General features: G+C 49.3%; 1 protein-coding gene across 1 annotated transcript; it reads left to right on the forward strand.

Annotated features, from left to right (window-relative positions):
- Positions 1–996: 996 nt before the first annotated feature.
- On the forward strand, positions 997–26,956 carry LOC137363784 (bone morphogenetic protein receptor type-2-like). The gene is made up of 4 exons (XM_068027342.1): positions 997–1,088; positions 12,128–12,283; positions 13,328–13,480; positions 26,734–26,956. Exons 1-4 carry the CDS (start codon positions 1,004–1,006, stop codon positions 26,886–26,888), a joined length of 549 nt encoding a protein of 182 aa, XP_067883443.1. The 5' UTR covers positions 997–1,003; the 3' UTR covers positions 26,889–26,956.
- The last annotated feature ends 80 nt before the right edge of the window (positions 26,957–27,036 follow it).

Below are 27,036 nucleotides of genomic sequence, written 5' to 3' on the forward strand. Positions count from 1 at the left end.
TGTGGCAGATGGAATATAATGTGGAAAAGTGTGAGGTTATCACTTTGGTAGGAGGAATAGATGTGCAGAGTATTTCTTAAATGGTGAGAGATTAGAAAGTGTAGATGTACAAAGGGACCTGGGTGTCCTTGTCAATAAGTCACTGAAAGCTAACACGCAGGGGCAGCAAGCAGCTAGGAAGGCTAATGGTATGTGAGCCTTTATCGCAAGAGGATTTGAGTACAGGAGTAGTGAAGTCTTGCTTCAATTGTATAGAGCCTTGGTTAGACCGCACCTGGAGCACTGTGTACAGTTTTGGCCCCCTTACCTTAGGACGGATATTATTGCCATAGAGGGAGTGCAACAAAGGTTCACCAGATTTGTTCCCAAGATGGCGGGACTGTCCTATGAAGAGAGTTTGGGGAAACTGGGCCTGTATTCTCTAGAGTTTTGAAGAATGAGAGGTGATCTCACTGAAACCTACAAAATACTGAAAGGGATAGACAGGGTAAATGCAGCTAAGATGTTTCCCCTGGTTGGGGAGTCTAGAATCAGAGGACAGCATTTCAAATAAGGGGGAAGCCACTTAGGACAGAGATGAGGAGAAATTTCTTTACTCAGAGGGTTGTGAATCTTTGGAATTCTCTATCCCAGAGGGCTGTGGAAGCTCAGTCATTGAGTATGTTTAAAGTAGAGATTGACAGATTTCTAAATACAAATGACATAAAGGGGATATGGGGATAGTGTGGGAAAAAAGGCATTGAAGTGGACGATCAGCCATGATCGTATCAGGTGGCGGGGCAGGCTCGACGGGCTGAATGGCCTACTCCTGCTCCTATGTTCCTAAAAGCCACTGCTTTAAGAATTTCCCCAGTCAGCCAGCATCGGAATGAATCTGAAGCTCATAAAAACAAAGCAAGGCCAGGGTAATAGGGGTGGAGCTTACACGTTAGTTCCCAGTCCAACAACATTATCAGGGAATGCATAGAGAGAAGATATTTCACTGGCACTGGACTCTGTTCCGATGCTCCTGGTTGCTTTTGTGCAAATGGATCTTTTACCGCTCTTGTCTGTATTGATTTGGATGGTTTTGCTGCAACACTCGGAAGGTACGTTACACATTTTCTCCATGAACAATATGCATATGTTAAAGTGTTTCTGAGAAGTTTAATTCAAATGACTGGGTGGCTGACAGGCAATGAAGAGGAAATCAGGCAAAACAATCTTACTTCTTTATGTGTAATTAGCAAAAATGTTTACAATTGTATTCTTTCATATGCTCTTGGTAATGAATATAGTGTTTATATTGATCAGGTTGGGAAGTGTAACATTGTAGAGATACTATAAAATTCTGTATAACTCTATTCTAAATAAATGTTAGTAAAATGTGGGGATGCAGTACCTAGAAAATTAGTGTTTATTGTGGGTTTTTTTAATATACATATCTCAAGTATTTATAAAGTTTTGTGTGGTCTTTCCCCTCTCTATCTCTGTAAACTCCTCCAGCCGATACGACCCTCCGAGACCTCTGCGCTCCTCCAATTCCAGCCTCTCTCCAGATTCCCATAGCTCCACAACTGGCAGCCGTGCCTTCAGCACCTGGGGCCCCGAGCTCTGGAATTCCCTTCCTAAACCTCTGCACCCCCCTCTCTCTCTCTCTCCCCCTTGAAGATGCTCCTTAAAACCTCCCTCTCTGACCGAGCTTTTGGTCGCCCGTCCCTAATATCCCCTTACGTGGCTCAGTGCCATATTTTTTTAAACAGTGCTCCTGTGAAACAACTTGGGATGTTCCATGACATTTAAAGACGCTTTATAAATGCAAATTGGTGTTGCTTGATGTGGAGTGTATATATATATATATATATATCTTCTTCTTTGGCCTCCTTATCTCGGGAGACAATGGGTAAGTGCCTGGAGGTGGTCAGTGGTTTGTGGAGCAGCGCCTGGAGTGGCTATAAAGGCCAATTCTAGAGTGACAGACTGACTAGAGTGATATATATATATTACAGTATAACGTTCTCTGTGTTTAATGTGATGTATGTATAAAGCATTTTTATATATATTTTAACTGGATGTCCTTCACTTTTTTCAATGGTATGAAATAATAAAAACTCATTGTAAAGTTTATTAAAAGTGATCATCATTGGAGATGGGGCCAAGAAAGTTCACCAATTCTATTTCCAACTTAACATAAGCTGCCTTTATGTTTAATATCAGTGCCCAGTGACGTACAATTATGAGCAGCTCTTTGGCAAATAATACACACACCTTAGGAAAACATACATTCAAGTATATATATTATATATATATAAAACCCACAACCCACCCCCAGCCCTCAACTTTCACTTGCTCAAAACCTATTACATTTCTAACTTTTCCCAGTTCTGATGAAAGGCCATCGAGCTGAAACGTTGGGTGAGATTTCACTGGCCCCCCAGGTGACGGACTGGCAACGAGGGGAGTGGGGGGGTGGGGAATGTTAAAATGCCAGGGAGCCGTGTTGGGACAGTTCCCCCACGGAGTCACGCCTCGGAAAACGGAGGCGCCCTCTCATTTCTCCTTGCTGCCTCAGCAACGCCCACCTCTCACGCTGGCCTTTCCCTCCGATTGTCTGGACAGTGTCAAGGGTCAGCCTGAATGCAGGCCAGATATGGTCCCAACGTCGGGACTTACCCCCTGCCCCGTGAAACTCGTTTCTCTCTCCACGCCTGCTGCCCAACCCGTTGAGTATTTCCAGAAAACTTTATTTTTTCTTCAATTTAGGAGGAGGAATGAGCTTAAGCGAAAACTTTAGAGCTTCCAAAAAAATGGATTTGAACAACGTGAGGCGAGTCAAAGGCCAACAAAATTCTCTCTCCTCCCTTTAACAGTGTCATAGAATGACCTTCATAAAGAAATGATATTTCTGCTGTCGGCAAGGGAGTCGTAGACGACCCTGGGTTGCAAGACAGATCAAAGCACCGTCAGGAAGGGATGATTAAAAAGTTCTGGCAGGGCTCAAGAAACTGAAGAGCTGCAGGAGGACGAGTTTGACAAGTGAACATGTGAGATTTACAATCGATTTCCTGAGCTGAGCCACGAGAGGAACCCAACGCTACAGTCATGAATTCCTGCTTAATACCTACCTTTAAACTGCATGTTATTTATCCACAGTCGGGAAGGGAAGATTTTATAATTCTGTGTAATTTCTTTGCAGTTTATGCCAGATCTACAGCCTATATATATATATATCTTCTTTGGCCTCCTTGTCTCGGGAGACAATGGGTAAGCGCCTGGAGGTGGTCAGTGGTTTGTGAAGCAGCGCCTGGAGTGGCTATAAAGGCCAATTCGAGAGTGACAGACTCTTCCACAGGTGCTACAGATAAGATGGGTTGTTGGGGCTGTTACACAGTTGGCTCTTTCCTTGCGCCTCTGTCTTTTTTCCTGCCAGCTGCTAAGACTCTTCGACTCGCCCCACACTTTAGCCCCGCCTTTATGGCTGTCCGCCAGCTCTGACGATCGCTGGCAACTGACTCCCACGACTTGTGATCAGTGTCACAGGACTTCATGTCGCGTTTGCAGACATCTTTAAAGCGGAGACATGGACGGCCGATGGGTCTGATACCGGTGACGAGCTCGCTGTACAATGTGTCTTTGGGGATTCTGCCATCTTCCATGCGGCTCACATGACCAAGCCATCTCAAGCGCCGCTGGCTCAGTAGTGTGTATAAGCTAGGGATGTTGGCCGCCTCGAGGACTTCTGTGTTGGAGATACGGTCCTGCCACCTGATGCCAAGTATTCTCCGGAGGCAGCGAAGATGGAATGAATTGAGACGTCGCTCTTGGCTGACATATGTTGTCCAGGCCTCGCTGCCGTAGAGCAAGGTACTGAGGACACAGGCTTGATACACTCGGACTTTTGTGTTCCGTGTCAGTGCGCCATTTTCCCACACTCTCTTGGCCAGTTTGGACATAGCAGCGGAAGCCTTTCCCATGCGCTTGTTGATTTCTGCATTGAGAGACAGGTTACTGGTGATAATTGAGCCTAGGTAGGTGAACTCTTGAACCACTTCCAGAGCGTGGTCACCGATATTGATGGATGGAGCATTTCTGATGTCCTGTCCCATGATGTTTGTTTTCTTGAGGCTGATGGAAAGGCCAAATTCGTTGCAGGCAGACGCAATCCTGTCTATATATATATATAATCTATATATACCATACATGCATATATATATATATATATATATATATATATGTATATATATATAGGCACAGGAAATACTGCCAGGAAGATCAGATGGAAGGTATTTCTGGCCGATTTCTGCAACTGTCGAGGTTCCCCGATCTTATTCTCTCTTTTAGGCCCTCCTCATAATACGAACATACAAATGAGGAACAGGAGGAGACCATTCGGCCCCTCCACCCTACTCCTCCATTCAATAAGTTCATGGCTGAACTGATTACTCCACATTCCTGCCTACCCCCGATAACCTTCCACCCCCTTGCTTATCAAGAATCCATCTACCTCTGCCTTAAAAATATTCAAAGACTCTGCTTCCACCACCTTTTGAGGAAGAGAATTCCAAAGACTCACGACCCTCTGAGAGAAAACATTTCTCCTCATCTCTGTCTTAATTGGGCAACCCTTATTTTTAAACAGTGACCCCTAGTTCTAGTTTCTCCCACAAGGGGAAACTGCACAAGCAAATACTCCTTCTTTTACGCTCGCCTTGCAATCAGGGTAAATAAGACTGAGATTTATAAGATGCAGCTCCCAGGATCAGCTGGGGCAGCACGGGGTTAAGTAAAGCTCCCTCCACACTGTCCCCCATCAAACACTCTCAGGACAGGTACAGTACAGGGGTTAGATACAGAGTAAAGTTCCCTCTACACTGTCCCCCATCAAACACTCCCAGGACAGGTACAGGGTACAGCACTGGGATTGGCTGGTCAATTTGGAGCACTTCCTGCCAGCAATCAGGGGCAGCAGCTGCACCTGTGTTGCAGCAATTGCAGAGTGGAGTGGAGACTGCAGCAACTGGGGAGAGGAGAGTGGAATAACTGCAAAGAGGTGACTACAGAGTGGAGACAGCTGCATTTACTGAGGAACTGTTGCAATTTTTCAACGATTAAGAAGACCTGCAAGTCATTTTGGAGAGGTGGGTGTTGGAGCACCAGAGAACTGTTGGTTGTTTGGACTGTTGGGGGAGGGAGGAGGCACCGGAAGATCCAGGGGTGGGGCTGCAAAATTCTATAGGGAGCCCTTGTATTTGGTCTTGGGTTTATCTGCCATCCTGCACAGAAGGGGCTCCCTCCCCACCCCCAACTGTGTGGCTCGGGACGGCTGGAGCTGCCCGGCTGAAGACTAGCTTAATACAACAACAGAAAAGGGAGAGAACCGGGCGGCTCTAACCGACCCGGGCGAAGAGCCCTCCCCTAACTGGAAGATTGAACTGTAGACTCTGCAGGAAGGTGCTCCAACCACCAAGTGAACTGTAACATCCTCACAGCTGTTCTCTCTCTTCCATCACTCGGCCACCTATCCTCTCCTCTCCTCGCCCTTTTCAACCCTATCCTCCTCTACTCCCATCCCCACCTCCCCCATCATATTGTTTGTGTTTAAGAAAACTGTCGTGTGCTTTGTTTCTTGGGGGTGGGCGTAGCTCTGCGACCCCATGGCAAGCCCCTCTTCGCCGGTGGCGGGGCCTTCCCGTTCAAATGCTGCTGCGGCTGCTGCGGCTGCACCTGTTGCCCCGTCACCGTTTGCTTTATTAACATCGAAGCATGGGGTCAAGAGCTACGTCCACCCGAACATGACTATCGAGGCATGCGTGAAAGCAATGGCCGAGGTTGTCGGCCCTCCGGCCATTGTTGCAGCCTCTAAAATGTATGGGAAGGCAGTGTTGTTCCTGAGGACCGAGCGGGCGGTGTCCCTGGCTCTGAGCAAGGGGCTCACCGTGGGCGGGACCTTTCTGCCAGTGGACTCCCTGGAGGCCACTGCGCAAAGGCTCATTCTATCCAATGTCCCGCCCTTCATTCCTGGAGAGCTCCTCCTTCCCCACCTGCATCATCTGGGGGAGGTAAAGACAGGGCTCACCCCAGTCCCGCTCGGCCTTCGGGAGAACAGCCTCCGACACGTGTACTCCTTCCGCCGCCAGTTATTCATGCAGCTGGCGCGGGAGGAGGTGACAGAGGGCCACTTTAATGTAGAATTCCAGGGGACGGCCTACCGCGTCTTCTGGACCTTGGACGGGGTGCGGTGCCATGTCTGTAAGGGGGTGGGGCATCTTTGTAAGAACTGCCCCAACCTCCCGGCTGCCAACTCCAACTCGGCGGCCCAGGGTGGCGGCGCTGCACCTCCTCCCACCCCCCCCTACACCACCACCAGATACCATTCAGTCGGTACCGGAGGCTGTGGTTTTCACGGCCTCCGGCAGGGAGGGGGGTGACCGTCCAAGTGGAAGGAAGGCGCGGAGGAGAAATAAACATCGAGAGGCGCGTCCCCTGGACACCGTGACACGACCCGAGTCTGAGCTCAGCCCAAGGCCCGATCTCGGGAAGTCAACTTGCCCCAGGGCTGGGCTCAGGCCCAGGGTGAATAAAAAAAAGGAGTGTGGAGGTGGAGGCCTCTGATGATATGGAGGTCTCTGAGCCTCCGCACACAACTGGGAAAAAGAGAAGGCACCCCTCCACAGAGGTAACAAGGGGCCCTGAGGTGCAGGGCCCATCTGTTGGAGGGGAGCTGTCTCCTGTTTCGGGTCCCCAGGTTTCCCCTACCGCCACCACCAAGGCTGCAAAGTCCGGCCAGGAGCACTCTATTCCTCAGGATGGAGGGGAGGGGAAGGCCCCGGTACATGAGGCCCCTCCTGAAGGAGTAAGTGGGGCCCTGCTTGTGGTGGGGGAGCCTGGGGACTCCGCCCATTCTGCCACTGCTACTGGGTCGGGTGCCCTGAGTGAAGGGGAGGGCGAGGCCCCAGAGGGTCGGCCCTCCCAGCCGGAGTCCACCACCAACCAAGAGACACCCGACCCGGTTATAACCGAGAATGCTGCCCCTTCTGCTGGGCCTGTGGGTGCTGGCGGAGCGGGAGATAGCCTCCTCTCTCCGCCTCCAGTCTCAGCTCCGGCTGGTTTTCCGGAGTCCGGAACTTCTGTCTCCCCTGGACCACTCATTGGCCTGGGGACGGAGGTGGAGGGGGGTCCTGAACCGCTGGTGCCTACAGGCTCCAGTTTCACAATAGAACCCAGAGAGGACTCCTCCGCCATCGATCCTGGGGGTGGGATCGTGACGGAGGCGGGACCAGCTGGCGCGGCCGGGACGTCCGCCCCACAGTGTGTGGTGGATGTGTCGGCCGCTGGCGGTGACGACCCGGAGGAGGATGGGGATTCGGTGCGGGGCACGGAGGATGATCTTGATTCCATCGCCAGTGAGGTGGTGGAGTCCCTCGTGCCTCCCACCGAATCTCCTCTCATCCCCACGGCGGAACTCCGGGATTTCCTCGCCGTTTGCAGGGGCTGCCGCAATAAAGTTCAGCTGGCCCTCGGCTGCTGGTCGAATCTGGCGCTGATCATCCAGTCCGTCCGTGCCGCCCTGAAAATAACGGGCAAGCGCGCGGACGTGAAACTGGTTGAGAGGCGCCGTTTTAATGTGTTCCTCAATGGGTTGCTGGGGGAGTGGAGGGCCAGGTGCACTTCCACTCCTTCCTCACAGTGAGGTGTTGGTGACGGGATTTAAGTACCTTTGACATGAAGATAACCATAGCCAGCCTCAACATCAACGGCAGCAGAGGGGCTCACCGCAGATTTCACAATCTCTCAGTCCTTAGGGAAGGGAGATACGCGGTGAGCTTCCTGCAGGAAACACACACTGTTCCGGGAGACGAAGCCACCTGGCTCCTGGAGTGGCAGGGTGGGGTCTACATGAGTCACCTCACCCCTATTTCTAGTGGGGTGGCTATCTTGTTGGCCCCGACTTTTCAGCCGGAGATATTGGTGGTCAAGGAGCTGGTGCCGGGCCGCTTGCTCCACCTCGCCGTTCACCTGGGTAGCGTGCCACTCCACTTTGTGAACGTGTACGTGCCCAGGCCTGGCGCGTTGCAAGCGCGCGTCTTTGAAGAAGTGTCCGCTCTCTTGAGCTCCATTGATAGCGGCGAGTGCATCATCCTCGGGGGGGATTTTAACTGCACTCTCGAGGTGGGGGATCGCTCCGTTCCCCAGCGCGGCCAAGCGTCGGTGGAGAAGTTGAGGGGACTGATCAGCTCCCTTAACTTGGTGGACGTCTGGCGGAATCTCCATCCCGACTCCAGCGCCTTCACGTGGAGGTCTGGAGGAGGAGGGTCGCGAATCGACCGCCTCTACTTTTCGCAGGCGTACGTCTCCCGCGTCTCGGTGGCCTCCATGCGGCTGGTGCCGTGCTCGGACCACCACCTGGTGTGGGCAGAGTTCACTCCGCTACACACGCGGGCGGGGTCCGCGTACTGGCTCTTTAACAACCGGCTGCTGGAGGACGTGCGATTTCGGGACTCGTTCTGTCGATTCTGGGCCGACTGGAGAAGGAAGCAGGGGGGCTTCCCCTCCTTGAGGCTATGGTGGGATGTGGGCAAGACTCACATCCGCGTCTTCTGTCAGGAGTATGCGAAGGGGTCGAACAAGAGGCGGGAAGCCGAGATCGGGCGCCTTGAGAGGGAGGTGCTTGACTTGGAGTCCCGCCTCGGTCAATGCCGTCGCGGACCCGGCTCTGTGGCAGGCGTACAAAGAGAAGAAGGGCGCGCTGAGGGACCTGCAGCTCATAGGGTCCCGAGGCGCGTACGTGAGGGCGCGGATCCAGATCCTGGAAGATTTGGACCACGCCTCGCCCTTCTTCTACTCGCTGGAAAAATGGCGGGGGGTCCGGAAGCAGCTCATAGAGCTGCTGGCCGACGATGGATCCTCCATCACGGATCTGGAGGGAATGGGCCTCCTGGTCCGTACTTATTACAGTGCGTTGTTCTCCCCGGATCCGTCCAGCGAGGATGCGCGCAGAGTTTTGTGGGAGGACCTGCCGCAGGTCAGCCCGGAGGGCGCAGAAGGATTGGAGGCTCCGCTCACGTTGCCGGAGCTGACTGGCGCCCTCCACCAGCTCTCGAGGGGCAAATCCCCAGGGCTGGATGGGTTGACCGTGGAGTTCCTCAGGGCGTTCTGGGACGTCCTGGGGGACGATTACGCGCGGGACCTGGGGGGAAAGCCTGGCGACCGGGGAGATGCCCCTCTCGTGGCGCAGGGCGGTCATCGTCCTGCTGCCGAAGAGGGGCGATCTCCGCCTGCTTAAAAACTGGCGTCCGGTCTCCCTCCTCAGCACGGATTATAAGATCTTTGCCCGGGCTATGTCTACCCGCCTGGGCTCCGTGCTGGCCCACATGATCCACCCCGACCAGTCCTACATGGTCCCGGGCCGGTCCATCCAGGACAACATCCACCTGGTCCGGGACCTGATCCATCTTTCCCAGAGGACTGGTCAGTCGGTCGCCTTTCTCTCCCTCGATCAGGAGAAGGCGTTCGACAGGGTGGATCACGATTACCTTTTCGGGACTCTGCGCGCTTTCGGACTCGGGCCGCATTTTGTGGCCCGGGTCCGACTTTTATACGCCGCCGCAGAGTGTCTAGTCAAAGTTAACGGGTCCTTGACGGCGCCCCTTCGCTTTGGGAGAGGATTGCGTCAGGGCTGCCCCATGTCCGGCCAATTGTATGCCATCTGCGTGGAGCCCTTCCTGTGCCTGCTTCGCAGGAGGTTGACGGGATTGGCTCTGCGCGAGCCGGCCATGCGGGTCGTCCTCTCGGCTTACGCCGACGACATGCTCCTCGCAATCACAGATCCCGTTGACTTGCGGAGGATGCGCGACTGCCAGCAGACCTTTTCTGCCGCGTCCTCCGCGAGGATCAATTGGGAGAAATGTTCCGGACTCCTGGTTGGTCAGTGGCGGGTGGACTCCCTGCCGGAGGAGATGACACCTTTTGCGTGGAGCACCACGCACCTCCTCTATCTGGGAGTCCACCTTAGCCCCGCTGAGGAAGCCTGGCCGGCAAACTGGCAGGAGTTGGAGGCGAAAGTCACCGCTCGGCTGGGGCGCTGGACAGGACTGCTCCGAGTGCTTTCCTACAGGGGCCGAGCGTTGGTCATAAACCAACTGGTGGCCTCCATGTTGTGGTACCGGTTGGTCACTGGCCCCGCCCCCTGTATTTGCCACCAAGATCCAGAAGAAACTCGTCGATTTCTTCTGGGGCAAGAGGAAACACTGGGTCTCTGCCGCGGTCCTGAGTCTCCCGATCGAGGAGGGCGGTCAGTCGCTGGTGTGCGTCCGCACCCAGGCTGCGACTCTCCGCCTTCGGACCCTGCAGAGATACCTGTACGTCGAGCGTCCTCCCAGATGGTGTGCGCTGGCGACGTATTTTTTCCGCCAGTGTCACTGCCTTCAAGACGACACGCAGCTCCCGGTGGAGTCCGTTAGCCGCGCCTCTCTGAGGGAGTTGCCTGTCTTTTACCGGGATCTTTTCCGAGTCTGGAACATGGTCGCCTCCAGTCAGGGCGCTCCCCCGCCGGCGGAGGAGAGCGCCTCGGCTGTCCGGGCGGCCGACTCCGGGGACGGTCCGGCGGGCGGAGGAGTAGCCGAAACTCCCGGGACGCCCCTCACTGCGGGTGGCGAGGGGGCTCGGGAGTGCGGAGCGATCCCGGCCGAGCTGACTCCCGCTCGGCCGGAACTGCTCATCGGACCCAGGCCCCGAAACCCTCCTCGGGAGCCGGTCCCGCACAACCCGAGCCGCCTCTTGGAAATGCCCTCCGTGCCATTCCAATCGGCGCGGAGGGGTTTCCTGTACGGGCCGCTCCTGCACACACTCCACTCCCTCGTCAGCCGGCCGGACACGCCCTGGCGGTCCGTGTTGCCATCTGGTGGCGAGGGGAAACCCCGATGGAGGTCTCTCTACGCGGAGTCTTCCCCCTTTACATCAGGGACCTGGGGTGGAGGGTGCTGCACAGAGCAGTCCCGTGCAATAGGCTTTTAAGTAGGTTCACGGACTCCCAGGCCAGCTGTACTTTCTGTGGCCTGGACGAGTCCGTGTTCCACATTTATACGGAGTGTGCGAGGTTGCAGCCCCTATTTGAGTATCTGAAGGGGCTGCTCCTCAAATTCTGGCTGCACTTCAGTCCCACGCTCCTGATCTTTGGGCACCCGGTGAACAGGGGCTTGGGCCGGGAGGAGGATCACCTCGTCGGTCTGCTCCTGGGCCTGGCCAAGGTGGCAATTCACAGGTCCAGGTTGCGGGCCGTCGGGGGGTCCGTCCTCCCCGATTGCCTGCCCCTTTTCCACGGTTATGTTCGCGCCCGGGTGTCCCTGGAAAAGGAGCATGCGGTGTCCGCCGGTACGCTTGAGGCCTTCTGCGACCGGTGGGCACCGCAGGGACTGGAGTGCATTGTCGACGCCGAGAATGGCATTTTAATTTGAGTTTTTTGTTTATTTATCTGGTTTTAATAAAGTTATTTTAAAAATATAAGTGTGTATATAAAGGGGGCCTGAGGAATAAAGGCCCCCTCGACATAAAATATATAAAAGGGGTCTGGGGTATAAAGGTCACCTTAAAAAAAAAACGGGGGTTAGATACAGAGTAAAGCTCCCTCTACACTGTCCCCCATCAAACACTCCCAGGACAGGTACTGCAAAAAAAAACAGGGGGTTAGATACAGAGTAAAGCTCCCTCTACACTGTCCCCATCAAACACTCCCAGGACAGGTACAGCACGGGGGGTTAGATACAGAGTAAAGCTCCCTCTACACTGTCCCCCATCAAACACTCCCAGGACAGGTACAGTACGGGGGGTTAGATACAGAGTAAAGCTCCCTCTACACTGTCCCCCATCAAACACTCTCAGGACAGGTACAGTACGGGGGGTTAGATACAGAGTAAAGCTCCCTCTACACTGTCCCCCATCAAACACTCCCAGGACAGGTACAGTACGGGGGGTTTTTTACAGAGTAAAGCTCCCTCTACACTGTCCCCCATCAAACACTCTCAGGACAGGTACAGTACGGGGGGTTAGATACAGAGTAAAGCTCCCTCTACACTGTCTCCCATCAAACACTCCCAGCATGAATTCCTGTGCTTCAGTCTCAGCAGTGACCACTTGTCTCTTTGTGTTTTAGATGGAAGTGGAGAGGGAAGGGTCTGCAAATCATTCCAGAAGTCTGACAACCAGAGTAATGGCCCCAGTAATGGGACTGTGACTTGTGGAAACAGCGACTATTGCTTCGGGATCTGGAGACAAGGAAGTGATGGAGCCTTTCATCCTGACAAACAAGGTGATGCCATTGATCTCTGTGGCGTGCAATATCCTTCACTGCAACAGCTAGCATCTGGCAGGAATGCTCCACACCCAGTGCAAACGTACGAACATACTAATCAGGAGCAGGGGGAGGCCACTCGAGCCTGCTCCGCCATTCGACAAGATCATGGCTGATCTGATTGTAACCTCGACTCTCACGTTCCCGCCTACTGACAATGCCTCGTCGATATAAACCACTCCAATGGATTGAGCCTTTAAGTGTGTTCGGGAGGGAAGGGGACGGGGATGGGGTGGGGGGGGGGGGGGGGGGTGTGGAGGAGATGTTTTATATATTTCATTTTCCCAGAGCTAGAGAGGGGGAGAGAAGGAGGAAGTAAAGAGGTAGAGAGAGATGGAGGGAGAACAGAGAGAGGGAGAGAGGGGAGGAGGGAGGGAATGGTGGATGGACCGGCAGATGGGGAAAACTGGAGGGTGGGAGATGGAGGAGTGAAGGAGTGGGGAAGGGGGGGGGAGGGAAGGAGTGAGTAAGGGGGACGGGGAGGGGGAAGGGAGTGGTTAAAGGGGGAAGGGGGAGGGGAGGAAGGGAGGGGGAGAGAGTGGGGAAGGGGGGAAGGAGAGGAGGGGGGGAAGGACTGAAGAAACTGGGAGGAAGGAGCTGAAGACAGGAAGAGCGGAATCATTATCACCGCCTGCAGTTCCAATAAATGGGAACTGCAGCTGTCGCCCTGATGGTGTGGGGGTGGGGCTGTGGATTTCACTCCAGGTGTGAGCCCTCCCCTCACACGGAGGCATCTGGGGATTTCACTCCAGGTGTGAGCCCTCCCCTCACACGGAGGCATCTGGGGATTTCACTCCAGGTGTGAGCCCTCCCCTCACACGGAGGCATCTGGGGATTTCACTCCAGGTGTGAGCCCTCCCCTCACACGGAGGCATCTGGGGATTTCACTCCAGGTGAGCCCCACAGTTCTACCCGCCCTGCGTTCCCTAGTAAACCACATTGGGCCAACCTGCTGCTTCTGTGCTTTTTACTGAATCTTTGCATCTCTTGCCTGTTGAACAGGGTGTTGGCCTCCCAATAACGTGCTGTCCTGTAACTCGACATGTGCCGATAAATCCAGAAAATCCCACCCCTTCTACTCCTGTTGCTGCAACTCCGACTTGTGCAACGCCGATCCTCCCATCATCTCCAAGGTGCTCCAGGTCCCCACACACGGTGAGTGTCCTTGCCTCATCTCCGGCGGTTCCCGACCCTCGCGGCAACTTTGCAGGCGGGCTTTCCGACTGGCTGCTGCGGCTGCGTTACCCACCGACAGACCGGAAGCAGCTCCCGGGGAAATTCCCATCAAAAGCAAAAGCTTTCGGTGGAGTTAGGAGTGTTTTGAAATTGCATTGTGCATTGTGTTCTCTAGAGGTTGCTGTAGGACACACGTGCGGGCAAAGTGAAAGGAAGACAGAATAAAAGGAAAAGCCTTGATGTTCAGCTGCTTCAGTCTTTGTCTCTCTGTCTTTCCCTCACATCCTTAAACCAAACTCAGTTAAATTTCACTCAAGGACATCACAGTTTCGTCCATATTCATATGAACAGTATAAAACTATAGACTGCATCCATATGGACAGTATATAACTATAGACTGTATTATACATATGGACAGTATATAACTATGGACTGCATCCATATGGACAGTATATAACTATAGACTATATTATACATATGGACAGTATATAGCTATGGACGACATCCATATGGACATTATATAACTATAGACTGTATTATACATATGGACAGCATATAACAATAGACTATATTATACATATGGACAGTATATAGCTATGGACTGCATCCATATGGACATTATATAACTATAGACTGTATTATACATATGGACAGTATATAACTATAGACTATATTATACATATGGACAGTATATAACTATAGACTGTATTATACATATGGACAGTATATAACTATAGACTATATTATACATATGGACAGTATATAGCTATGGACTGTATTATACATATGGACAGTATATAACAATGGACTGCATCCATATGGACATTATATAACTATAGACTGTATTATACATATGGAAAGTATATAACAATGGACTGCATCCATATGGACATTATATAACTATAGACTATATTATACATATGGACAGTATATAACTATAGAATGTATTATACATATGGACAGTATATAACTATAGACTATATTATACATATGGACAGTATATAACTATAGACTGGATTATACATATGGACAGTGTATAACTATAGACTGGATTATACATATGGACAGTATTTAACTATAGACTGGATTATACATATGGACAGTATATAACTATAGACTGGATTATACATATGGACAGTATATAACTATAGACTGGATTATACATATGGACAGTATATAACTATAGACTGGATTATACATATGGACAGTATATAACTATAGACTGGATTATACATATGGACAGTATATAACTATAGACTGGATTATACATATGGACAGTATATAGCTTTGGACTGCATCCATATGAACATTATATAACGATAGACTGTATTATACATATGGACAGTATATAAATATGGACTGCATCCATATGGACATTATATAACTATAGACTGTATTATACATATGGACAGTATATAACTATAGACTGTATTATACATATGGACAGTATATAACTATGGACTGCATCCATATGGACATTATATAACTATGGACTGTATTATACATATGGACAGTATATAACTATGGACTACATCCATATGGACAGTATATAACTATAGACTGTATTATACATATGGACAGTATATAACTATGGACTGCATCCATATGGACATTATATAACTATAGACTGTATTATACATATGGACAGTATATAACTATGGACTGCATCCATATGGACATTATATAACTATAGACTGTATTATACATATGGACAGTATATAGCTATGGACTGCATCCATATGGACATTATATAACTATAGACTGTATTATACATATGGACAGTATATAACTATGGACTGCATCCATATGGACATTATATAACTATGGACTGTATTATACATATGGACAGTATATAGCTATGGACTGCATCCATATGGACATTATATAACTATAGACTGTATTATGCATATGGGCAGTATATAACTATGGACTGCATCCATATGGACAGTATATAACTATAGACTGTATTATACATATGGACAGTATATAGCTATGGACTGCATCCATATGGACATTATATAACTATAGACTGTATTATGCATATTGGCAGTATATAACTATGGACTGCATCCATATGGACAGTATATAACTATAGACTGTATTATACATATGGACAGTATATAGCTATGGACTGCATCCATATGGACAGTATATAACTATAGACTGTATTATACATATGGACAGTATATAACTATGGACTACATCCATATGGACAGTATATAGCTATAGACTGTATTATGCATATGGGCAGTATATAACTATGGACTGCATCCATATGGACATTATATAACTATAGACTGTATTATACATATGGACAGTATATAACTATGGACTGCATCCATATGGACATTATATAACTATAGACTGTATTATACATATGGACATTATATAACTATAGACTGTATTATACATATGGGCAGTATATAACTATGGACTGCATCCATATGGACAGTATATAACTATAGACTGTATTATACATATGGACAGTATATAGCTATGGACTGCATCCATATGGACATTATATAACTATAGACTGTATTATACATATGGATAGTATATTGCTATGGACTACATCCATAGGGACAGAATATATAAAGACCGCAATATATGTACGGACAGTATATAATTATGGACTACAGCCATATGGACATTATAAAATTATAGACTGAATTATACATATGGACAGTATATAACTGTGGACTACATCCATAGGGACAATATATAACTAAAGACTGCATTATACAGCTGCACAGTAGAGAACTATCAGATCAGACACGGTCAGGACATGTATCAGATCAGACACAGTCAGGACATGTATCAGATCAGACACAGTCAGGATATGTATCAGATCATACACAGTCAGGACATGTATCAGATCAGACACAGTCAGGATATGTATCAGATCATACACAGTCAGGACATGTATCAGATCATACACAGTCAGGACATGTATCAGATCATACACAGTCAGGACATGTATCAGATCAGACACAGTCAGGACATGTATCAGATCAGACACAGTCAGAACATGTATCAGATCATACACAGTCAGGACATGTATCAGATCAGACACGGTCAGGACATGTATCAGATCAGACACAGTCCGGACATGTATCAGATCAGACACAGTCAGGACATGTCTCAGATCAGACACAGTCCGGACATGTATCAGATCAGACACAGTCAGGACATGTATCAATCAGGCACAGTCAGAGCATGTATCAGATCAGGCACAGTCAAAGCATGTATCAGATCAGACACAGTCAAAGCATGTATCAGATCAGACACAGTCAAAGCATGTATCAGATCAGACACAGTCAGGACATGTATCAGATCAGACACAGTCAGGACATGTATCAATCAGGCACAGTCAGGACATGTATCAGATCAGACACAGTCAGGATATGTATCAGATCAGACACAGTCGGGACATGTATCAGATCAGACACAGTCGGGGCATGTATCAATCAGGCACAGTCAGGACATGTATCAGATCAGACACAGTCAGAGCATGTATCAGATCAGACACAGTCAGGACATGTATCAGATCAGACACAGTCAGGACATGTATCAGATCAGACACAGTCAGGACATGTATCAGATCAGACACAGTCAGGACATGTATCAGATCAGACACAGTCGGGACATGTATCAGATCAGACACAGTCGGGGCATGTATCAGATCAGACACAGTCGGGACATGTATCAGATCAGACACAGTCGGGACATGTATCAGATCAGACACAGTCGGGACATGTATCAGATCAGACACAGTCAGGACATGTATCAGATCAGACACAGTCGGGACATGTATCAGATCAGACACAGTCGGGACATGTATCAGATCAGACACAGTCAGGACATGTATCAGATCAGACACAGTCAGAGCATGTATCAGATCAGACACAGTCAGGACATGTATCAGATCAGACACAGTCAGGACATGTATCAGATCAGACACAGTCAGGACATGTATCAGATCAGACACAGTCGGGACATGTATCAGATCAGACACAGTCGGGACATGTATCAGATCAGACACAGTCGGGACATGTATCAGATCAGACACAGTCAGGACATGTATCAGATCAGACACAGTCAGGACATGTATCAGATCAGACACAGTCGGGACATGTATCAGATCAGACACAGTCAGGACATGTATCAGATCAGACACAGTCGGGGCATGTATCAGATCAGACACAGTCGGGACATGTATCAGATCAGACACAGTCAGGACATGTATCAGATCAGACACAGTCGGGACATGTATCAGATCAGACACAGTCAGGACATGTATCAGATCAGACACAGTCGGGGCATGTATCAGATCAGACACAGTCAGGACATGTATCAGATCAGACACAGTCAGGACATGTATCAGATCAGACACAGTCAGGACATGTATCAATCAGGCACAGTCAGGACATGTATCAATCAGGCACAGTCAGGACATGTATCATAAAAGCAAAATACTGCGGATGCTGGAAATCTGAAACAAAAACAAGAAATGCTGGATTCACTCAGCAGGTCTGGCAGCATCTGTGGAAAGAGAAGCAGAGTTAACGTTTCGGGTCAGTGACCCTTCTTCAGAACTGACAAATATTAGAAAAGTCACAGATTATAAACAAGTGAGGTGGGGGTTGGGCAAGAGATAACAAAGGAGAAGGTGCAGATTGGACCAGGCCACATAGCTGACCAAAAGGTCACGGAGCAAAGGCAAACAATATGTTAATGGTGTGTTGAAAGACAAAGCATTAGTACAGATTAGGTGTGAATATACTGAATATTGAACATCAGCAAGTGCAAACCTGAAGAAAAACAACCTGAAAAAAACAGTGGGTAAGCAAACTGAACAAACTAAGATGAAATGAAATAAATGCAAAAAAAGATTGTAAAAAATGTAAAAAGCAATGCAAAAAAAAAAGGAAGTAAAAATAACTAAAAATGAAAGTAAAGTGGGGGGCTGTCATGCTCTGAAATTATTGAACTCAATGTTCAGTCCGGCAGGCTGTAGTGTGCCTAATCGGTAGATGAGATGCTGTTCCTCGAGCTTGCGTTGATGTTCACTGGAACACTGCAGCAATCCCAGGACAGAGATGTGAGCATGAGAGCAGGGGGGAGTGTTGAAATGGCAAGCAACCGGAAGCTCAGGGTCCTGCTTGCGGACTGAGCGGAGATGTTCCGCAAAGCGGTCACCCAGTCTGCGCTTGGTCTCCCCAATGTAGAGGAGACCACACTGTGAGCAGCGAATACAGTATACTACATTGAAAGAAGTGCAAGTAAATCGCTGCTTCATCTGAAAGGAGTGTTTGGGGCCTGGGATAGTGAGGAGAGAGGAGGTAAATGGGCAGGTATTACACCTCCTGCGATTGCAAGGGAAGGTGCCCTGGGACGGGGACGAGGTGGTGGGGGTAATGGAGGAGTGGACCAGGGTGTCGCGGAGGGAACGATCCCTTCGGAATGCTGACAGGGGAAGGGAGGGGAAGATGCGACTGGTAGTGGCATCACGCTGGAGGTGGCGAAAATGGCGGAGGATGATCCTTTGGATATGGAGGCTGGTGGGATGAAAAGTGAGGACAAGGGGAACCCTGTCACGGTTCTGGGAGGGAGGGGAAGGGGTGAGGGTAGAGGTGCGGGGAATGGGTCGGACACGGTTGAGGGCCCTGTCAACCACAGTGGGGGGAAATCCTCGGTTGAGGAAAAAGGTCATATCAGAAGCACCGTCATGGAAGGTAGCATCATCAGAGCAGATGCGTCGGAGACGGAGAAACTGGGAGAATGGAATGGAGTCCTTACAGGAGGTAGGGTGTGAAGAAGTGTAGTCGAGGTAGCTGTGGGAGTCAGTGGGCTTATAATGGATATTGGTAGACAACCTATCCCCAGAGATGGAGACAGAGAAGTCGAGGAAGGGAAGGGAAGTGTCAGAGATGGACCATGTAAAGGTGAGAGAAGGGTGGAAATTGGAAGCAAAGTTGATAAAGTTTTCTAGTTCGGGGCGGGAGCAGGAAACGGCACCGATACAGTCATCAATGTACCGGAAAAAGAGTTGGGGGAGGGGGCCTGAGTAGGACTGGAACAAAGAATGCTCGACATATCCCACAAAAAGACAGGCATAACTAGGACCCATGCGGGTACCCATAGCGACACCTTTTACTTGAAGGAAGTGCGTGGAGTTGAAGGAGAAGTTGTTCAATGTGAGAACAAGTTCAGCCAGGCGGAGGAGGGTGGTGGTGGATGGGGACTGGTTGGGCCTCTGTTCCAGGAAGAAGCGGAGAGCCCTCAAACCATCCTGGTGGGGGATGGAGGTGTAGAGCGATTGGACGTCCATAGTGAAGAGGAGGCGGTTGGGACCAGGAAACTGGAAATTGTCAAAATGACGTAGGGCGTCAGAAGAGTCACGGATGTAGGTGGGAAGAGACTGGACCAGCGGAGAAAAGATAGAGTCTAGATAGGAAGAAATAAGTTCAGTTGGGCAGGAGCAGGCTGACACAATGGGTCTGCCGGGACAGTCCCGTTTGTGGATTTTGGGAAGGAGGTAGAAGCAGGCTGTCCGGGGTTGCGGGACTATGAGGTTGGAAGCTGTAGAGGGAAGATCTCCAGAGGAGATGAGGTCAGTGACAGTCCTTTGGACGGTGGCTTGATGTTCGGTGGTGGGGTCATGGTCCAGAGGGAGGTAGGAAGAGGTGTCTGTGAGTTGGCGTTGAGCTTCTGCAAGGTAGAGGTCGGTACGCCATACAACAACAGCACCACCCTTGTCTGCAGGTTTGATGACCATGTCGGGGTTAGACCTGAGAGAACGGAGTGCCTCAAGTTCAGAGGGGGACAGGTTAGAGTGAGTGAGGGGGGCAGAGAAATTGAGACGACCAATGTCTCGCCGACAGTTTTCAATGAAGAGATCAAGAGCGGGTAAGAGGCCAGGGTGAGGGGTCCAGGTAGAGGGAGAATGCTGGAGGCGGGTGAATGGGTCTGCTGGTCGGGGGGAGGACTCCTGGTCGAAGAAGTGAGCCCGGAGGCGGAGGCGACGGAAGAAGAGCTCAACGTCATGCCGAGCGCGAAATTCATTGAGGTGGGGGCGTAAGGGGATAAAACTGAGACCTTTGCTGAGTACAGAACGCTCAGCATCAGAGAGGGGGAGGTCAGAGGGTATAGTGAATACACGGCAAGGGGTCAGATCAGAAGGGGTGGGGTCAGAGGGAAGTGAAGCGGAAGGAGGATCTGGAGGGGCATTAGTCCCCATCAGCTGCTGGAGCTTGCGTTCCTTAACACCTGAAAGGAAGAAAAAAAGTTTTTTGTTAATGCGTCGGATGAGACGTAAGATGAGATGAAACTGCGGAGTAGAACAGATTTGAGATAAGGTGAGACGGTGCTGCTGGAGAGAGAGGTCCAGTGTGTGCATATGGCGGCGCATAGCACTGAGTGTGGATCTCAGGATGCGGCGAGAGTAGCAGTCCGAGGAACGTTGTATTTCTCGGAGATACCTGTGATCCTGGGTGGTTTCAAAGCATGATGGGTGAAACTGCAGTTGGAATCCACGTGGAATCAGTCGGAGCCGGAGACAGTCACTGAGGAAGGAGATGTGGCTGTGAAAACGGGTTTTGGTAGATACCTTATCAAACACCAGGAGGGAAATAGAAAGCAATGAAGGTGAACAAGGTAAAAGAGACAAACGAAAATCCCGTCGGAGAGAAGAGCACAACTTCTTCAAGGTAGGCATTCCTGGAAGAGAAGTGGCAGTGAATTAAACACTAAAATAAAAGCAAAATACTGCGGATGCTGGAAATCTGAAACAAAAATAAGAAATGCTGGATTCACTCAGCAGGTCTGGCAGCATCTGTGGAAAGAGAAGCAGAGTTAACGTTTCGGGTCAGTGACCCTTCTTCGGAACTGACAAATATTAGAAAAGTCACAGATTATAAACAAGTGAGGTGGGGGTTGGGCAAGAGATAACAAAGGAGAAGGTGCAGATTGGATCAGGCCACATAGCTGACCAAAAGGTCACGGAGCAAAGGCAAACAATATGTTAATGGTGTGTTGAAAGACAAAGCATTAGTACAGATTAGGTGTGAATATTGAACATCAGCAAGTGCAAACCTGAAGAAAAACAACCTGAAAAAAACAGTGGGTAAGCAAACTGAACAAACTAAGATGAAATGAAATAAATGCAAAAAAAGATTGTAAAAAATGTAAAAAGGAATGCCAAAAAAAAAAGAAAAAATGACTAAAAATGAAAGTAAAGTGGGGGGCTGTCATGCTCTGAAATTATTGAACTCAATGTTCAGTCCGGCAGGCTGTAGTGTGCCTAATCGGTAGATGAGATGCTGTTCCTCGAGCTTGCGTTGATGTTCACTGGAACACTGCAGCAATCCCAGGACAGAGACACATTCAGGACATGCATCAGATCAGACACAGTCAGGACATGTATTAGATCAGACACAGTCAAAGCATGTATTCGATCAGACACATTCAGGACATGTATCAGATCAGACACAGTCAGGACATGTAGCAGATCAGACACAGTCAGGACATGTATCAGATCAGACACAGTCAGGACATGTAGCAGATCAGACACAGTCAGGACATGTATCAGATCAGACACAGTCAGGACATGTAGCAGATCAGACACAGTCAGGACATGTAGCAGATCAGACACAGTCAGGACATGTATCAGATCAGACACAGTCAGGACATGTAGCAGATCAGACACAGTCAGGACATGTAGCAGATCAGACACAGTCAGGACATGTAGCAGATCAGACACAGTCAGGACATGTATCAGATCAGACACAGTCAGGACATGTATCAGATCAGACACAGTCAGGACATGTATCAGATCAGCCACAGTCAGGACATACATCAGATCAGACACAGTCAGAGCATGTATCAATCAGACACATTCAGGACATGTATCAGATCAGACACAGTCAGGACATATATCAGATCAGACACAGTCAGGACATATATCAGATCAGACACAGTCAGAGCATGTATCAGATCAGACACAGTCAGGACATGTATCAGATCAGACACAGTCAGGACATGTATCAGATCAGACACAGTCAGAGCATGTATCAGATCAGACACATTCAGGACATGTATCAGATCAGACACAGTCAGGACATGTATCAGATCAGACACAGTCCGGACATGTATCAGATCAGACACAGTCAGAGCATGTATCAATCAGGTGCAGTCAGGACATGTATCAGATCAGACACAGTCAAAGCATGTATCAGATCAGACACAGTCAGGACATGTATCAGATCAGACACAGTCAGGACATGTATCAGATCAGACACAGTCAGGACATGTATCAGATCAGACACAGTCAAAGCATGTATCAGATCAGACACAGTCAGGACATGTATCAGATCAGACACAGTCAGGACATACATCAGATCAGACACAGTCAGAGCATGTATCAATCAGACACATTCAGGACATGTATCAGATCAGACACAGTCAGGACATATATCAGATCAGACACAGTCAGGACATATATCAGATCAGACACAGTCAGGACATATATCAGATCAGACACAGTCAGGACATGTATCAGATCAGACACAGTCAGAGCATGTATCAATCAGGTGCAGTCAGGACATGTATCAGATCAGACACAGTCAGAGCATGTATCAGATCAGACACATTCAGGACATGTATCAGATCAGACACAGTCAGGACATGTATCAGATCAGACACAGTCGGGACATGTATCAGATCAGACACAGTCAGAGCATGTATCAATCAGGTGCAGTCAGGACATGTATCAGATCAGACACAGTCAGGACATGTATCAGATCAGACACAGTCAGGACATGTATCAGATCAGACACAGTCAGGACATGTATCAGATCGGACACAGTCTGAGCTTATATCAGGATGGTGATATCAGTTAGAGGGTAATGAGAGAATGTGAACAGGTCAGTTGTAAGTAATATCACCATTAGAAAGGCAGAAACCATCATTATTTACACGTGGCTCATATTCATTTGTTTAACACAATAAATTGACTTTTCGATTGATATTTGCTTTACTGGTTGATGGTGAAATATTTTGATTTTTTGGGGCGGGAGGGGTGGTTTGGTAAAACTGCTAATTCAGAAATCGAATTGAGAGCGATGAGTTGAATTTTCCAACATTAAATGTGACAAGGTTAGTGATGAAGATCATTTGTGTGCATTTTCAATCTTCATTAAACGTTGCTGTGAGCTGAAAGGGTTTGATTGTTTGACTTTTATCTGTCTAATGTTGTCATAGTTTTTGGAATCTTTATTGTGCAGATGGCAGATCCTCAAAATTCTCACGAGTTTATTGCTCTTCCAAGTTCTGCTTTTATCAATAGAGGAATTCCAGATGTTTCTGTGGGAGCAACTTACAAGACCTTGAAAACCTTCCCTCTGAAGCTCACACCTGCAAACCAGTCTCCAGTTAATTCAACTTTGTCTTAACCCTTTCACTGCTGGTCAGAGCAACGCCTGCAACACAGTGTTTTACAAGCCCACGAGCCACTGCTCAGTTATTACATTTACTGATGAATTTTCGGAAGGCAGAACGCAGTAAAAGGGGAACATTGAGTGTAATGAGATTACAAATGCTATTGATTCAATGATCACCCCAGAGAACTGGTTAACGGACAGAAAGCAGAGAGTAGGAATAAACTGGTCATTCTCAGGTTGGCAGGCTGTGACTAGTGAGGGTACCGCAAGGATCAGTGCTGGGGCCACAGCTGTTCACAATCTATATCAATGATTTGGATGTGGGGATTAAATGCAATATTTCCAAGTTCTCCCTGTGACCACGTGGGTTTCCACCAGGTCCTCCAGTTTCCTCCCACAGCCAAAGACTTGCAGGTTGATAGGTAAATTGGTCATTGTAAATTGCCCCTAGTGTAGGTAGGTGGTAGGAGAATTGAGGGAAGGTGGGGATGTGGTTGGGAATATGATATTAATGTAGGATTAGTATAAATGGGTGGTTGATGGTCGGCACAGACTCGGTGGGCCAAAGGGCCTGTTTCAGTGCTGTATCACTCTGACATTTAGGACTGAGATTAGGAGGAATTTATTCACTCAGAGGGTGGTGAATCTGTGGAATTCTCTGCCCCAGAGGACTGTGGAGGCTCAGTCGTTGAGTATGTTCGAGACTGAGATCGATAGATTCCCACATTTTAAAAACAGCAAGGGAGACGGGGATAGTGCAGAATAAAGGGTGTTGAAGTAGATCAGCCATAACTGAACGGCAGAGCAGGCTCGAAGGGCTGAATGGCCTACTCCTGCTCCTATTTCTGTGTTCTTGTGTGCAGCAAGTGAGAGAAGATTATTGCAATGGAGGTAGGTGAGGGGTTCCCACATCCATCAACACACGGTCTCCTCTCTCCCGACTGCCAGGTATCTCAACATTACATATTAAAATCCCAAGGACCGTCTGGGTGCCAAGACCTTGTCCATTTCCCAGCTGAAATTAGTTCCAAAGTCTCCCTTAGGGAGTCTTGCTGAAACCATCGAATTGCAAAGAAAAAGGTTCTGATTTTCATTTTGAACCCTTCAATAGACCAATAATTTCTCTGGGGTCTCCACTTCTATATTACCTTCCACAGAGGGAATCTTAGCAGGTTACCGGGCGGAAACCAGCCACTTGACCGATCGGTTCCGTGCCTTTGAACTGGGCCCCACACGATTCCACTCACTCGCCACGCAGACGGTGCTGCAGTGGTCCGCCTGTAAAACCTGGGCCCATCAGCATAGGACAATTGCTAATAAATCCAATAGGGGAATTCAGGAGAAACTGTGAGAATGTGGGACTCGCTACCACATCAATGGAGCATTTCTAACAAAGTTTCACCCCGAGCCAAGTAAGGAGGCATTAGGGACCGGTGGCCAAATGTTTGGTCAGAGAGGGAGGTTTTAGGGAGCGTCTTAAAGGAGGAGAGGGAGAGAGAGGTGGAGAGGTTTAGGGAGGGAATTCCAGAGCTCGGGGCCCCACGAAGCGATGGGAATCCGGGGAGCACGGTGGGGATGCCCGAGAGACCGGAGTTGGAGGGGGCGCGGGGATCTCAGAGGGTCGAAGGGGCTGGTGGAGGTTAGACTGATAGTGGGGGGGACTCGGTGCGAGCTAAGATAAGGGCAGCAGAGTCTTGGATGAGCTCACGTTTACGGAGAGTAGAATGTGGGAGACCAGCCAGGGGTGCGTCGGAATAGTCAAGTCTAGAGGTGACGAAGTCACGAATGAGGGTTTCAGCAGCAGATGGGCTGAGACAGGAGCAGAGTTGGGTGATGTTACAGAGGCGGAAATAGGCGGTCTTCGTGATGGCTCAGATATGAGGTCGGAAGCTCATCTCGGGGTCAAATGTGACGCCAAGGTTGCGAACAGACTGGTTTAGTTTTTGACTGTTGCCAGGGAGAGGGAAGGAGCCGGTGGCTAGGGAACGGAGCTTGGAGCGGGGGCCGAGAACAATGGCTTCAGTCTTCCCGATGTTTAGGGGGGGGGAATTTTCTGCTCACCCAGTACTGGATGGCGGATAAACAGCCTGATACTTTTAGAGAGAGTGGAGGTGTCGAGAGAGGTGGCAGTGAGGCAGAGCTGGATGTCATCAGCGTATGTGTGAAAACTAGCGTTGGGCTTTCGGATGATGTCACCGAGGGGCAGCATGTGGATGAGAAATAGGAGGGGGGCCGAGGATAGATCCTTGGGGGACACCAGAGATAACGGTGTGGGAGCAGGAAGAGAAGCCATTGCAAGTGGTGCTCTGGCTACGATGAGATAGATAAGAATGGAACCAGGTGAGAGCAGTCCCACCCAGCTGGACAACAGTGGAGAGGTATTGGAGGAGGATGGTGTGGTCAACTGGGTCAAAGGGTGCAGGCAGGTCCAGGAGGACGAGGAGGGAAAGTTTACCTTTGGGGGTCACGGTCAGGCAGGATGTCATTCGTGACTACGATAAGAGCCGTTTTGGTACCGTGACAGTGGGGGGGGGGGGGGTGAGAAAACCCGATAGGAGGGATTCAGACATGGAGTTCTGGGAAAGATGGGCATGGATTTGGGAGGCGGGAACACGTTCAAGGACTTTGGAGAGAGGAGGGAGGCTGGACGTGGGACGTTAGTTTGTAAGGACGGTGGGGTCAAGCACGCTCTCTGATGTGTCATCTGCATGTCCGCCACTCAGTCTTATGTGTGCAGCCCATCCGTCAAGGGCTACTATTGGTTGGAGTAATGTTACCCGTGTTGTCTTGTAGGTCTTCTGACAGGAATTCTCTGCCTCATTGTGATCCTGGTTATTTCAACGCTCCTCGGACTGCTCTGCATGGATCCTGGAGGTATAGAACCATATTCTGAGTGTGATGACACCCGTGGGCAAGCTTCCACATGGGGACCTCACACGGGAAGATGAGCGGAAAGGCTGTCTAAAAGGAATAAAATGCTCTTCCAGTGGGCTTCCACCAATCTTCCAACAACCATGTCAACATCCACTGACATTCAGCCCTGAATTCAGTCTCTGTTTGGAAGTCTATCATGTGGAATTTTATTAAAAGCTTTCT

Source organism: Heterodontus francisci, unplaced genomic scaffold (assembly GCF_036365525.1).
Source record: "Heterodontus francisci isolate sHetFra1 unplaced genomic scaffold, sHetFra1.hap1 HAP1_SCAFFOLD_1213, whole genome shotgun sequence".
Lineage (NCBI taxonomy): Eukaryota > Metazoa > Chordata > Chondrichthyes > Heterodontiformes > Heterodontidae > Heterodontus > Heterodontus francisci.

Coding starts and splice junctions, on each gene's coding strand:
- LOC137363784 (XM_068027342.1), top strand. CDS start 1,004: ATGCTCCTGGTTGCTTTTGTGCAAATGGATCTTTTACCGCTCTTGTCT. Junction 1,089..12,127: donor TTTGCTGCAACACTCGGAAG/GTACGTTACACA, acceptor TTTGTGTTTTAG/ATGGAAGTGGAGAGGGAAGG. Junction 13,481..26,733: donor GCTCCAGGTCCCCACACACG/GTGAGTGTCCTT, acceptor GTTGTCTTGTAG/GTCTTCTGACAGGAATTCTC.